The 16,258-nt window shown below is 34.6% G+C and overlaps 1 protein-coding gene across 3 annotated transcripts in view; it reads right to left on the reverse strand.

Annotated features, from left to right (window-relative positions):
• Positions 1–15,942, reverse strand: part of LOC145976686 (uncharacterized) — a 156,078-nt gene extending 140,136 nt beyond the window's left edge. For all 3 annotated transcript variants that reach the window (XR_014440294.1, XR_014440293.1, XM_083107992.1), the window contains exons 1-2: positions 15,725–15,942; positions 3,720–3,983 (exon numbers count right to left, since the gene is read on the reverse strand). Coding sequence is in view for 1 of the 3 variants with exons in the window: in XM_083107992.1 (XP_082964118.1) it covers positions 3,720–3,983; positions 15,725–15,901 (441 nt within the window). In the remaining 2 variants the exon portion in view is untranslated. The remainder of the gene's footprint in view (positions 1–3,719; positions 3,984–15,724) is intronic.
• Positions 15,943–16,258: the final 316 nt, after the last annotated feature.

Below are 16,258 nucleotides of genomic sequence, written 5' to 3' on the forward strand. Positions count from 1 at the left end.
ATTGTGGATCGATCAAATCGTACATCAAAAGTGTCGAGCAAAATGAATAGCATATTATTCTTTCAAATCGATTTACCTTTCGAGATGTATAAAAGAGCGCAGTGTAATATCTGCGTATATCTGTGTGTAGTTTAATTCTAATGAAATTCACGAGACAACGATTACTCGCGTGTACAGATTATTATTTGCGAAACGCGACGCGCTGTGCGGCGTAGTTCAGATTGTTGATCGTTGTACATCACGCATACGTCACGCGATAGGAATATGGCCGAGGAGTGGGGATGAGCGAAGAGAGGACAAGGAGAGAGAGACAGTGTCACGCTTCACGTTGTTATAAACTCATCAAAGGTGTGTTAAAGGCTTATTACACTATCAAAGAGTGGCGCGTGATTGCAGGTATCGTATATATTCAGTATTCCCATGCTTTTTTAATGTTTGATTCTTCGCACATTCCATTGCGGATCGATAAGATCGATAAGAATGTCGAGCGAAATAAATAGCGCGTATTATTCTTCCTTCGATATTAAAATAGATTTACCTTTCTCTCGAGATATATCGCAAATAAAAAAGAACGCGGTGTAGTTTTATTTTAATGAAACTCGAAACAACAATCAGTCGTATAAAGAATTCGCGAACATATTGCGCGTCAATGAATGTGTCACTCAAATTTTCAATCGTGCGAAAGCTCGCGGCGTCATACGTTACACATGCGTACGGTATGAATGTAACCATAGGTCAAGGGTTAGGGACGAAAGAGGCGAGAGAGAAGTAGAGGTCATGCTCCATATTATAAATTCATTACAAATATTAGAGGCGTATAACAACTGTTAAGAGTGGCGTATTATTGCAAGCATCGCACATTAATTAACGTGAGATTATTAATTTTATGTTCCTTCATAATCTACCATGAACTACCAATTATAAAGATGATTTTTATCATCAAAAATGTTACGAATCGCGCGCATAATTGAACAGTATGGAACGTAAATTGTCGGACACATGTAGTAATAATTTAAGTACTTTTAGATTAATTAGGCTCAATAGATCATTGTTTTTATTTGTATTTGATACTTTAGCAACGTGTTTTTTTTTATTCATTAAATGCGCATCAATAAATACGATAGAAAGTGACGCATATTTTGTATTATTTATCAATATATCACGTAAATGTAACATCAGAAGTCTCATAAGATAGATTCTCACCATATATTACATACATATAAATTGACATACGCGTTAACAAGTAATCATTTTTTGATTACGCAACATATTAAAATATTATTATATTATTATACTATACAGTAGAGATTAAATTAAAATACGTGTTGTAATAAATTAATAATTAGATATATGTGTCTGTACGAATTTTTTTTTGTAAAAAGACATATCTTGAAAATGGTGAATCAAGTGCCGTATTTCATATTACAAATTTGTTGGAAAGGATCTTATATAAAGAGAGAGAATCATCCTTAATTATCCTTATTATGCTGTTTTAATTAATGAGAATATAAATTATATCTATTTATTAGGCAAAAGTTAGTGCACTGTTTAGTGCATTATCTTATATATATAATAACACAATAAAGTGAATTATAATGCAACGGTGATCAAATTTTTCCTAGTCATTATATATATATGTACACACACACACACACACACACACACACACGTGTGAAATAGATAATTTTTGACTATAATACGAGAAAAAAAACAGCATTATGTGGTGAGTAAATTCAATTATTATATTTGCATGATATTGTTTCGCAATTTATTTTTAAGACAATTTTCATTTTATAATGTCACAATATAATCGGGCTTTGATAGGACTTGATTTTCTTGTGTTATATACGCGATTATGTAAAAATAGAGTTTATTTTAATTTTCATCTTTTTTTTAATGCGGTTTTAATACAGCATGTATTATTGAAACTTGAAATTTTGCGAGCATGATTTAAGCATTTTTTTATATAAATATAGATGAAATTATATAAGAGAGAGAAAATAAGAAATCGAGGGTGTTATCAGAATTTTAATTTTTGCATAAAATTTATTAATTAAATTTTATTAATTAAAAAAATTCTTTATGTGAATAATTGTTATTAAAAACTATTATTAAATTTGTTATTAAAAATTCTATTTTTATTTTGCTAGAACATATTAATTTTTGTTATGTATTGCATATGGAAATGACTAGTAAAAGAGAGAGAGAGAGAGAGAGAGAGAGAGAGAGAGAGAGAGAGAGAGAGATATTAAAACTGATAAAAGATATTAAAACTTTAGATTCTTTATTTTTGTGAAAATTGAAACAAATCATTTGCTTTGGCAATGATATCTATTTCAAAAATCTCCGAGTTTTTTGTAGAATCATAAACAAACATGAATAGACTAATGTTTTTCGTAAAATCTTAGTTTCATATTATTATATTTATTTTATTTAATATTACACATAGATAATGTTTTGATAATTTAATCTTACGTTTTTTTCTTCAAGTAAATTCACAAACATTTTCTTATTTATAAATATGAGGTTTAGTGAAGTGATGTTTTATTATTGTCAACTATATCCTATTAAATAATTTATTCTATAATAATTAATCTAATTAAATTATATTCTGATAGCAATATCTGATATCAGTTGCGTCATTTTTTATTGTCTGCAACATACATATATAACTCAAGGTTCTTATTTAATACATTATATGTTGCGACAATACATTAATTTTTATGTAATAAAGGTACATACCTTATTTCATTAAATATAATATACAGAAAAATATATCACAAAAAAGCATCCAAATTATAAGAAAGAATAAAAAAGAGAGAAGAAATAAAAGAGCTTAGGATTGATACTAATCGATATAAATGCGCAGCCAATTATTTCTCGATTGTAATAATGATCATTTGTCGACCATCGACTATCGTCGAAAGATTTAAGAATGAGAACTCGCTAGTGACGTGAGAAGTTAATAGAACGAACGGCAGTCGCCGAGCTTTCAGGAGCTTATAAGGACCGAGTCAAGGGTCAATTTATTTCCGCTGCTAGGCGCACCGTGTCCGTCATACATTACGAGCAAATCGTCCGCGAAGATTTAAGTGGTCGATCTGCGCCCGCAGCTGCGAGCTGTAACGGCCGCGGACTACGAGGATTTTCTCTTAAATCTCATGTTGATCGCGACACCGTGTGCACACGTTTATTCCAGCTTTTTCAACATCAATGACGCTTATAAGGATCATTGGAGGGAGTGGCGAGTTTTAGTTATGGTATAAAAAAAGAAACTGAGTACTTGATTTTATTATTTCACGCAGCGAGTAACAGTCGGCCAGAATGTTTGAAAATTCGATTTCCATTTATCCCTTTTGGGTTTGTTTTTGTCCGCTTCAACCAAATAAAGACTCGGTTTATAGATTCAATTTATTATTCCTACACCGTCGTATCTCGCGACGAAGGTATCGTAGGAATCTATTTTAATTTTAATTTTATTTTAATTTTATTTTTAACTATATCAGAGCTTTTTTATTCGCGTATAAATCTCCACTAAAAAATTTACGAAAATCGAAAAAGTAATTATAAAACAAAGATAAAAGCCACTTTTGGTCTCTTTCGCTGTTAAATCGAAACACAGCATGCCCTTTAAAATACGCACGAAAGGCTGCTTAATTGCACTTAATTACGCCACTCCATTGCATAATTATAGTGATTTGTAATTATTGCGATCTTACCGGCAGCAGGGTACGATGACTTCGAGTCACGTTGTGTTCGCGATACAGGATGCACGAGGCGGGCAATGTGAGTGCACCAGCGGCGAAGATGTAACCGCTGAGGACGACGATGATCCTCGAGGGCCCCGGCGCCAGATGGATCATAGGTAGCCTAACCAGGAAGCACCAGACACCGGTGGACAGCAACGTGCCCGCCATGGTAAACAGAAACGTGCTGGAGAAGAAGAGGTAGAAACTCGTGCAGGACGCACTCCCCAGGTGTTCCTGTAGAAAGAATTCGGGAGATCTACAGTGTGTTTGGTATTCCGTGTTTTCTAGATTTTTGCTTCACAAAGAGATCTCCATGGGATATCTTGTCGCAGAATACTCCGTAGAAATATTTCGAGATTTGAAACATAATGATAAAGAATGTATAAAAGAACAATCATATACGAGTATGTGTGCAATTTTTAAACATTATTATAGAAAGATAAAAAAATGCGATTCTTTAAAATGAATTGAATACAATAGTTTAAGCAAAAAGAAATAATTGATCAAATATATAAATATTGTAATAATTGAAATTATATTTTTCTAATATGTTATTTATTTAATGTAAAATTTAAATATCAAATTTTTAATTATATAACTAAATTTCTAATATAATTCTTTTTGCTTAAATTTGCTCAAGATATAGGATATAGATTCTTTCTGAGACATACAATATATTCTCATACGTCTAGGAAATATTATATAGATGCCAAATACAAAGTTCTTTAGATGCTATTCTGATATGATCATGCAAATTTCGCGTTATATGAGAAATATTGGAAGAAATGCCTCAACCCTTTCAAGAAAGAAGAACAATTTTATGTATGCTCGATTTTACATATTGTTTCTATTATCTTAGTGGTTTGCAAATTGTCTTTTTTTATGATGCAAACATACAGCTCATTTTTTGAGCTTAATACAAAAATAATTGTATTTTTTTTTGTAAAATATAAAATACTAGTTTCATGAAATTTTTAAAGTTTTATGAAACTTTTCAATCGGTAATATGAGAGATTTTTTATCATCGATTGCAATCGTTTTTTACCTAGCTGTGCGCTACATTCGTGTTATAAATTATTGAAATGGCTTATCGATTATTTCCACATCATTATGATATTATAGACACATTTTCCTAATAACATCGTACGTTTTAATCAGTTTTCAATACACGTTTCGTAAAAAATTATTTCTATGAACATTAATTAAGATTATTTTGTTTTTTTTTAATTTCTTTTGTAAGAAAGGAAAAGTGTGTTAGTTAAATCCCAGTAAATGGAATTAATGTAAATGGAACTAATATTTGTGAACATATATGATAATCAAAACAAAAATTTTTCTTGACAACTTTACGAGTTTAATACAGCGCATTGTCATTACTTCCAATATTCCCGTAAGTAACATAGACTTAACGACACGCATGAGAACCAAACTCGCTGGCACGAATATAGATATGGCGATCGATTTTCCAGGTAAAGAAAAGTTCTGGCAAATTTTCATTTCATCGAAAAGTTTTCGCGGCCCATTGAAACTTTAAGAAGATTTCGTAGAGCACTGCGATTTCTCAACGATGTATGTTAATTTATCTGCGAACTGCATTAGGTAGGTAGATAATATATTCAGTATTCACTTCTCGAGCAACTCTGGATTATACTCGAATCTATTTCTGAATATCGTATTGCGTGACTTTCTGCACACACAATATAAGGTAACACGAAAGATTATTCCAATTGAAAAAAGTATACAAAAAAAACAAAGCCAATATTGTTTTTAAAGAATTTTTTAATAATGCATGCAGTGCGTTTGATTTCATTAACATATGTATTAAGATTATTACTTCACATTTTAATTGCGCGGGCGTTATTGTAGTTATGTAGTATGAAAGCAAAGCATCGAAAGAGAGAAAAAGAGGGAAAGAGTGAAATTGAATTTTCGATCGATAGCGGTTCTTCCTAGATATCTCTTACACATTCAATCTATATTTTAATTAGATAATAAAAAGAGATGTGCTCGAATACACAAAACATCTGATCATTGCTGTATATTTTCATTTATAAATAAGCACTTTATTACTAACATTTATGCACGCGCTTTCAACCGACAAAGCACAAAGCGACAATGTTTGTATTTACTTGTTTGTATTTAATGTTTGTATGTACTTTTTTTATCTCGTTATTTCTATCTTAGTCGTCGAGACAATTTTATATTTCCATCTCTCGACGAGCTCGGAATCATAGTTCGAGAGACATGAAGCTCGATAACGGACTCGGATGATCCGAGTCTGAAATAAGCATCTCGGAAAAGTCGCGAAAATAATTAAGGACGTCTGTAAGTTTGTATGATTCAAAACGCAAGCGCATCTTCTCTCTGTCTTGAACTTACAATCTCCGCGTTTCCGGAGCAGCCCGCCCCTCCGATCAACGGAGCTTTGTAGGTTCATTTAGTTAAAGCCCTTTCTTCTCCACTGAATCACCCATTGTTCGAACGAAGCGGTCGAAGCTGCAGCCAGTCAGTACGCGAATTAGGTGTCCCAAAATTAAATCGGCCAATCCGAAGAATAGTCACGGCTAGTCTTAGTTAGGCAGTAAAACAGAACGGAACGTCGAGAATTGGTCGCAGAGATACAAACACACGACTGAAAGAGACTATCCGGTGAGACGCGTTTGAGCGAGATTTGATGAAAGAAAAGTGTCGGAAAAAAAGACGCTTAGAGACATGAAGAAAAACGCGAGTTCTTATTAGCTTCCTCCTCTTTCTCTCTCCCTTTTTCTCTGTTGCACTTCTTTAAGTTGTAGGTCGAGAAACAAGTAGATCGTAAAGATTGCGTTTCTCGGCTTACGTTTGAAATCGAACGGGTGGTTACGATGCAATAATACGGATATAAAAACCACTAACGCGCCGCGTGGGTGTAGCTTTTACGCTCGCCTTTTCTTTCCTCGAATCGGCTTTTAAAATCATGAGAAAAATATAGGTCAAGAGATCGTAAAGCGAGTCCTCCGATGGACCGCGTGGAGAGTAATTCTCCATATTTTGCCAGATATATAAGACAGATAATATCGATTCATAGGGAGCTCCGTGCGCAGAGAGTAGCGGCGCGTCCAATTATCGGCGAGGCTTTTCGGCTCGAGCGGCTGCAGGCTATGTTTCGGATATCGATTTCGTTCCTGGGATATCACCTGGGATTGGCGCTGGTGATTCGGTAGGATAATTCACCCTCCTTTCCTCCCGCCCTCTCTATCTGTCTCTCTCTCCATCTCTCTCCCTCTGATTGTCTCGCGGATAATGCGCTAAGCTGCTGTGTCGCGCTTATGGATATTTGACATTGATTCCGATTTCGCGGCCGGAAATGGATTAGTTTGTCTGCGTGCACGCGAGAGAAACAGATACGAGATTGCGTCTGCCTCCTCTGAACTTGAGGGAGAGATTGGCGAGTACCGTACACGTATCAACCGAATCCCCGCCGCGTTCGGCGCACACGCCAACTTCGTCAAATATTTACCAGTTGCAAAGTACAAAGTTTACGCTTCACCTGTTACGGCACGCGCGCACGTTTTCATGCATCGCCACGCGAGCACGTTTACAACAACGGCATAACCGTTTTGTTAATGTGTATTCGGTCGTCTTGATATTTTTTTTACATCAGACAGGGAACTATGGCCCAATTGTTACGGGGAGAAGTTTGTTTAATATTGAGGACGGGTTTTTACCACACATTCGTTACGCGTGTTTTTCAATATTTTATGGAAAGATTGAATATTTCATTATTGTGCGCGTGATGGTATAAATACACGCTCTTACTCATCATATTATTTGCCATGTTGTAAAATATTGCAAATTAGATTTATTGTGTTCAAACTGGAAAGTCGTTTTTATCATAGTCCAATTCTCAAATAACTTTACTAGATAAAGATCGAAATTTGAACTTTAATAATTCTGTAATCAGTACATGGTATATGTCTTTGTGTTTGTTTGCATTATACAAATTCCCATGAGCATTTCTGACTTCATTAATTGCTAATTATGACATGCCATGAAATAACAATTATGAAATTTACTACAAAATCAGAATTATCATGGGAATATATATATATATATATATATATATATATATTTATTTATTTATTTATATACATATATTAAGATCATATTATTAAGATTAGCGAATTAATCGAGTAACAGGAAAAATGAAAAAGTTATAAGTTCCAGCTCAGACATTCTCTTCGGAAGGATATTGTAATTAAGTCTTCCTGTCGAAATATAATTAATATTTAAACGTTTTCTCGATCAATAGTATCGATTTACACTCATTTCCGTTGACTTTTTAAATTATTATAATTTGATATATATTTTAGAATGAAATAAATATTTTAGATGACTAGCCGAGTTTAAATGAATTGGAAAATTTAATTAAATTTAAATACTATTTGAATATTAATAACGTCGAATTTTATATGTATATATATGTACATAAGAAACTCTCAAAATAGTTATACATAAAACTCTAAATAATTATATGTAAAATAAAATAGAATAAAAGATTATTTTGAAAATAATATGCCTAGACAGTTACCGTTTGCAATAATGAGTTTCTTTATTCGCTTATCTGTATTTCGACTTCGTCAGTATATTATGCATAAAGCATCGAGCAAAGAGAATTTATAAGAGGCCGTTGCTAACAAAGGCAATTATTTAAAAGCAATTAAAGCTCGAAATGTTATAGTGGGAACTGTAAGTTGCTCGAGTTCTTTGATTACTCCAATTTTGATGATGATACTGTCTCAACATATCGTACTAAAAGGGCTTTTTTGAAATATTAAACCACATAGGCAGTTTAGGTGCTACATACAGCAGTGTTAATTATCACTTCTTTGATCGGCATTTCCTTGGAGGTTTTTATATTCTTGCGCGCAAATGGTGTTACTGACATAGAAGCGTGAAAGTAAAGCTAAATACTCATATCTATATACATATACTAATACACGCAAAGGTTTTGCTATTCGGATTACGTTATATTCAAATTAATCTGTGTTGGAGATAGATATCAAACATTTCCAATCAAAAAATTCGGTGCAACAATGCTTGAATAATTTTCTTGAAGCTTTGAGAAAAGTAATTTTGCAGTTGTGAAAAACTCAAGTTTGTATTAATTTCTGCAAATTCTTAAAAAAGTAGGCTACGCTGCTTATTGCATTGAATTTTTAAATTCTCCTCTCTCTCTCTGTCCTTCTCTCTCTCTCTTTCTCTTGTAGTTAGATTAGAAAAATCGTAATAAAACATATATACATATTTAACACAGTAAATTTCCTACTTTTAGTTTTAACATGTTATGTTTAACTTCATTATAGTTATTTATTCCGAGCAAAACTCACAAAACGGATATTAATCTCAAACAAGCAATTGCGGCTGCTTGGAAATCGTGTTGCATGTTGTTGCAAATTTAAATAGCCTTAAGTGAGCGTAACATCCTTAACACATTTCCTAAACGGTTGGTGATGTATGCTCAGACAGGATGTCCTATTTTCGGCGATTTCCTGCCGCGGTATATGCGGCTGCAAGCCAGAATGATGGAACAGGCGAGCTAGGAAACAAGCGGACGACGATTAACGAACGATTATTAAGGTGGACCCTTATCGCGGTAATTGCACGGAATAAATCCAGGTTGCGGATGAGCGAACGGCTAAACTAAACGAAGGAATGAACGAACGAACGAACGAGCGAACGACCACGACGACGAATACGACGATTCCGTAATTTTCTGGCTGGACGAACGTTCGGATGACGTGTTCTCGGTTTCTCGCATTACTCTATCTGTATTTAGTTAACCAGCATGATAATCTTTTTAATTAACGAATTAAAAAGATTATCATGCTGGTTAACTAAATACAGATAGAGTAACGCGCTAATCGACGATCAACTTCGTATCCATCACATGTAGAGAAGCAACTGATGGCACTCGGAAATCCGCTTTTTTGTTTTGGCAAACGCGCCAGACGATCCATAAACGTCGGTAATGGCAAAAATACTATGTGATGAAGGAAGTAGTCGAGAGTGCAGCTAATTCCAAACGTAACTCGATGATTTAGATTGGAACTTGTTATAGTTTCTCCTTTGATCGAAGAACGCTTTGATTATCATAACATAAAACCAAAAACGTGAGTGAATTATTCAATATTAATCATGTTTTATTAATCTGTTAAATATCTTTTAAAATACATTATTATATAAATGCATTATATATATAAGATTGAATTTCTGTGTATAAAGATATCACAGACATTATTTCTTTCTGTCGCACTGATTCGAAAGATATCTAATTCTTTTGAGTAAAGACTCTTTTTGATCTCGACATCACGTTTTATCAGTGTACCCGATATGCAGAGAGACTTATCCCGACACGTACGCTGATTTAAGGGAATTTATATGAATCGATTCGTAATAAAAGGAGAGGAAGTAAAGTCACGCGCGGCCGTAAACGTCCCTCCGAAAACGGATGTAGGGGATAATAGCGCTGCGGGATCATAATTACTGTTATTACATCTCTGAAGCGAATCGCCATTCTTTATTATCTCGTTCACTATCAATTCTCTCTCGCACCCTTCTGCTTCCTCCTGCCCGTCCCTGAACAGCGCGAACGCGTAACTCCCATGTTTAAATTCATAAAACTGCCAAAGCGTTTTAACTCTTAAGTAAACTAATTCTCTTGAAATGATATTTTCACGCTCTGTTTGGTCGATGAAAACGTGAACAATTTTATTCGCACGGGAGACGCGGATAATTAACACTCATTCGCCTGATTCCCTCTTGTGCGCAGATTACCCTCTATTATTCTCGATATTTTTTTCTTTCTACGCTCCGTGCCCTTTCCCTCTTCCTTTCCTTCTCCCTCGTCCTCTAAACATCTATTTTTCTACCGACGGCGTTTCATTCGCTTCCTGCTGTTGCGCGAACAATAAAAATACCCTGCGTGATAAATAAAATAATTACACACTGTAATTCTTTTGCGCGGTCGACCGGCATTAATCGTCGATCGATTTTGCACGCAGGGAGGCGCGCGAATAGTTGGAGAGGCATACGAAGGCAGGTAGGAAGGAAGGAAGGAAACGAGACACGGTTACCGTCATTTCCGGAACGGATGCCAGAGGCAACCTGCGCCGGCACGCCGATAATTGTTGTTTCTGTTACACCTTCCTGGCTGTCTGGCGGCCACTATATGCATGTTTTATTCTCGTCCCTCGCCATCACCATAAAAACACGGTGTGCTTTGTAACTAGAACGATATCAGTTGTATCTGTGCGATTGGAAATCGCGCACAATGAGAATAATTTAGAGCAATCGCTGTAACACTATTGAAATTAGCGTGTGACCCAAGGTAATTATCTATAGTTCACTTGTATCAGCTGGAAGCCTGTCACGTGACAACAGACGACAAACTAAGATATTAATTGTGTACCGAATAGTTAGCTAATGTGCAAATCATTATTAATTCGAACTGATAAAGATACTTATATAAATATCGCGCCGAATTCCATTTTACAATATATGTTATATAATGGAAAATATCACGAAACTAAAGCAAGCTAATTTAAATTAATAAAAAAATGAATTTAATTAAATAAAAATTTACATACAGCATATAAGAATATTTTCACAATGCAATTGGCTTATTTCTTTTCGTAACGTATAATTGAGTAAACTTCTTCCATAAAATATTACAAACATTTTCAGTCAATTCGCAAATTGTTCTTCATCAAGCGAAAACGTGGCGCTATGTAATCCGAGTATTCAGCGCACGATCCTATCATAAAGCTCGCTCTGGGACCTTACTTCTTTGACTAGAGATAAAATCTCTCCCATCCTTAATTACGTGAATTAATTGCGATGTTACGCGACTTGAAGAATTCTCTTTGCCCGATCCTTCAAAAAGTTAAGCGTCGCACGAATGCGCGGAACCTCGATCTATTAGTAATCCAATGCTCAACAATTGAGTACATGACGATTTTCCAAATGGATTACGATACCGATTATATATTAATTAATTTACAATTTGGGAATGCGGTCTGCAGGCTCATGGAAATGCAAAAATGGGATGATCAACTCCCTCGATCCTGCTGCAATGGCTTATCGTAAAATGAAGCCTGCGCTTAGTCAGTCCGACAATGCGGGGAACCCCGCATAATCTCCAATTCGAAGCCGATTTCGTGTGTGATTTCGGCAACCGAATTAATGAAGCAGCGCATTCCTCATTCGCTGTACAAAATAATTCTGTAATAATGAAATGACAAAAAGTTATATGTTGTATCATGAAATGCGCGTATCATCTAACATGAAATCTGATCATTTCGATTCGCAGATTAACGGCAAATACAGATTGAAATATTAGTGAAAATTGATTTGATAATCTCCTACTCTATTTACGAGAGGGAGATAGCCAAGAGGGAGCGAGTGGAAACCTTAATTGATTAGAACAGAGGAGAGAAAACGAACAACGGAGGTTTTCTACTATGTAGGATTGCGGCTTATATCGCCACCTTTGTGTCGAATAAACGCCAACCCCACACATCCGCATCTGTAAAATTGGAATTGGTGCTAAAAAGATAAGAGACTCCATTTCCAGGAGGACGCTATCGCGACTCAACGATCTTTAATGCTAACTTCGACGATGCGGTTAACGAGTTCGTAATAATATATATATTCGACGAAAGCCTGCGGCATGTCGAATTAGTTTCAGATGTGACGTGAAACATAGTTTGATAGCTATAAGACATAACATTCTAGTTTCTAGTTCTGTAAGTAATTTTTTTCTCTTTTCTGTAAGAGAGAATCTACAATGATACTTTGTATGATGAGAGAGAGAGAGAGAAAGAAATATAAAATTTTTTTCGAAATACCTATCCTTTATCCAATGATAATTTCCACGAGAGGAATCAGCTTCAAAAAATTTTTTTAGTAAATAAACCATGAATCGTGTAATAAGTTTTAACGAAACTTTTTTAACGATGATAACGTACTCTCATATTTTACGTAGTACATCGGCAGAATAACGAGAAGGTGCGTTAACAATGAATTAACTTCGACCGCGAGCCTAGCCAGACGCGCCTGTGAAAGTTAACGAGGTATGCGCAACCGATTCAAATAGCGAACGTAATTCAACGACCGAATTCACACGCAACGTAAATGCGGCAGCGCGCTGCGCGTGTTACGAGATTAATATGAAATTAGCGCTAATACGTGAATCTAATCATCCGATTATACGGGCGGCTTCTTCGAAACCGGAATCGAAATCGATTTTCGCGGCGGTCGCGAATCCCCAGTTTGCCCAGTTATCGAGCTCATAAAGTTAACTTTACACGCGTTCACTCGCATGCACGATCAAATTTCTTCTCGCGTAAAATAGCAAGGTGCGCATAACCAGGTTATCGCGGTATACCGTAACGCGTGTGCATAATTTTCACGAAATAATTGACGAGCGTGTACATATATAATATGTATATGAACCCCCGGAAATACGTTTCTTGCGACTTGCTACCTTGCTCGCTCTATACGAAAAGCTTCTTGCTTTTATACGATGGACGTGCTATCAGAACTTGATTTCGAAAAAGGGCGAGCGCTCGTGAATCAATCATGTAATTTTCTTCTAAAAGCGAAATCGTTAGAATTGTGATCACGTAACGATTTTTCAGAGCGAGAAATAACGAGATTCTCAATAGAACAAAAGCACGTGTAAAGTTTGCAAAAATAAAGTGGGAATAGTGAAAAATTTCAGTGACAAGTACATGATTAATCTTCCGTTCGCACACGTTAAAACACGTGGAATCTTCGAGAAAATCACGAACATGCTCGAGAATTGTGCTGGCGTGTGCGCGTGTTTCAAACCGATCGCGCGATTACCAAAGTAATTATTTATCACCGCTACAATCGACGGCCGCTGGCGGCACCGCGAAATATCACGCGGGAAAATCTCCGTTATATCGCGCCAACATTGCGACGTAGAGAACATAGAGAGAGAGAGAGAGAGAGAGAGAGAAAGGGAAGACCAAAATGACTGCGTCTCGTGACCCAGCTGCCTTTCATTCGCTCTGGGCGGGAAGCGATTAATTATGTGCTCCAAGGTGCGCGACTCCGTTGTACTCGGTGACCCAAGTCCGCTTTAAAGTTGAAGCGGGTCAGTTTTAGCGATGTTGAACACGACGTTGAAAACGCTGAACAACGACCGTAAGTGTGAGACGGTAAGTTCGAGAACGTAAGTTTTAACGATCGGTTAAACGCGCGCTATTAAAGTGCATTACACTGCATGATTTGAAGGGCGCTATTTTTTATCTCTGTATGTACAATTGGAGAGACGCGGAAAGATTTGCCAATGCGTTATTCGTCATACACAAATGCATATTGCGAGCAAATAAGAATCAAAATGATGTAAATTGCCGATATTTTATCGTTTGAACGTTTTGACTCGTTATCGTATCGAAATAGTATATATATATATATATATATATATATATATATATATATATTATATGTATTTACCAATAATTATACAAATATAATATTTGTAAAAATGAAACACTGGTATGCCTGCAAAGCAGAAATAATGAAGTGTTATGATGAATCGATGATGAATTATTGAAAAAATGTAATTATTGAGAAAAAAGTATTAAGAGGAAATATAATAGTTTCATTATATACATTTTCTCATAAAACTAAATTTTGCAAATTAAATGCAATATACAATTGAAATAATATTCCCCCAAACAATATACGTAAAGAGAAACACAGTAATATTACAGTTTAATAATTATTTGTTATTATTAAATAACGTGCTCTTCCCCTCGCTTCCCCTCCTCCTCTCTAATCACTAAAATGTAATAATTTAATTAATTTTCTATTTCACGCTCATGCTTTGGTCATTTGTAAAGAACAGGTAAATTGTGATTTAACGAATTGAATAATGCGCTTACAGTTGCATCTAATTGTAAATATCGATAAAAGTTAACCAGGAAAATAATGTGCAATGACCCATATTAGATAGTAGATTATGAATGTACAAATATTTTATTTTATTATTATTTTTGTCGAATGGATGAATGTTCGCTTATCGACATGTACAGCGGAACGTGACATAAATTGTGACATTTAACTTACGCGCACGCATTTTTTTATTTTTCACGTTGCAGCACATCATACATAAATGTCTCGCTTTTCTCGCGAGCACGCATGTATACTACAATCTTTTCCCGCGAGCGATAAAACGCTTATTTATTTATTTATTTCATTCTACGTCCAGTGTCGTTGTGCGATAAAACAAAGCAGTATCTTAACGCCTTGTAATCCAATTGAATGAGTACTATAAAGCACATAGATGTATGTATACATTTTAAAATATATAGCTATCTAAGTCGCGATATATAAATGCGTAGTGAAATTTAATGTATTATTGCACCCGGGTTTTATCAAATGAGTCGGTCCAGTAACAAAACAATTAATCATATTGTCATTATATAATATCCACCATCCTATGTGATATTATATTGATAACCTAACATTAAATAAGCTAATCATATAACTTGAATATGGAAATTATAACGAATTATAAGTATAAATGTAAATCAGAGTTTCTAAAAATATATTCGAGATAATAATTATCAAAGGTATAAATTATAAATATGTACTTCTTAAAAATATAATTTAATCAATATAAATGATTCACCATCATGATTAGTTATATGATAAAACTGTATTTTCTTATGGAATATATGTCTGAAAAATTATGAATATGTAAATATATTTGTGTGATTATCCTTTTAAGTTTACAAGAGTTAATTAATATGTACACCAATTCGTGCAAAAGTAAAGTTACTAAATGACACATCTATCGATCGTGTATTTTCGCGAATCGCTCAAAGCTCTCATGCAAAACGAATGATATGAACATTTGTGTGTGTTACCCGAAGCAAAACGGGAGCTTACGTGACTTTTCTAACCTGATTTTCTGTAGCGATTAACTCGCTTCGTGCCCAGGTTGGCAGAACACGATTTCTACCATGTCGACATGAAGTTTTGCTCGTCAAAGCTGGTTTTTTCTCGTCTCGCGGTTGATCCTTCGTCATAACTTCATCCTGGTTATCGATCTTTATTGAGTCTTCAGATACCGAATGCATCTTGAGGATGAAAGTTGAGCAGTTGCTTTTGGTTGCTTTCATTACTGATTAACGTCACAGATTGACACAAACTTCATTTTATATATATATATTTAAAATTTTGAGAATGTAACAATGCAACATCATTAATACGTAAAGTTTGAAAACATACGTATATATTTTATAATTAAAACTCCTTCATTATATATAAAATTTCAAAAGAATTTAAAATATAAGAGCAAGATAAAAAGTAGAAATAAACAGTATAGAGAATGTGTAAAATATACAATTATTTTTAATCATATATAACTATCAAAATGCAAGCTTTAAAAATACGTATATTTCTAAAATACATAGTTGAAAAATTTTTAGGAATCT

This window comes from Camponotus vicinus, unplaced genomic scaffold (genome assembly GCF_025532165.1).
Source record: "Camponotus vicinus isolate PSW18456_S1 unplaced genomic scaffold, iyCamVici1.0 SCAF_9, whole genome shotgun sequence".
NCBI lineage: Eukaryota > Metazoa > Arthropoda > Insecta > Hymenoptera > Formicidae > Camponotus > Camponotus vicinus.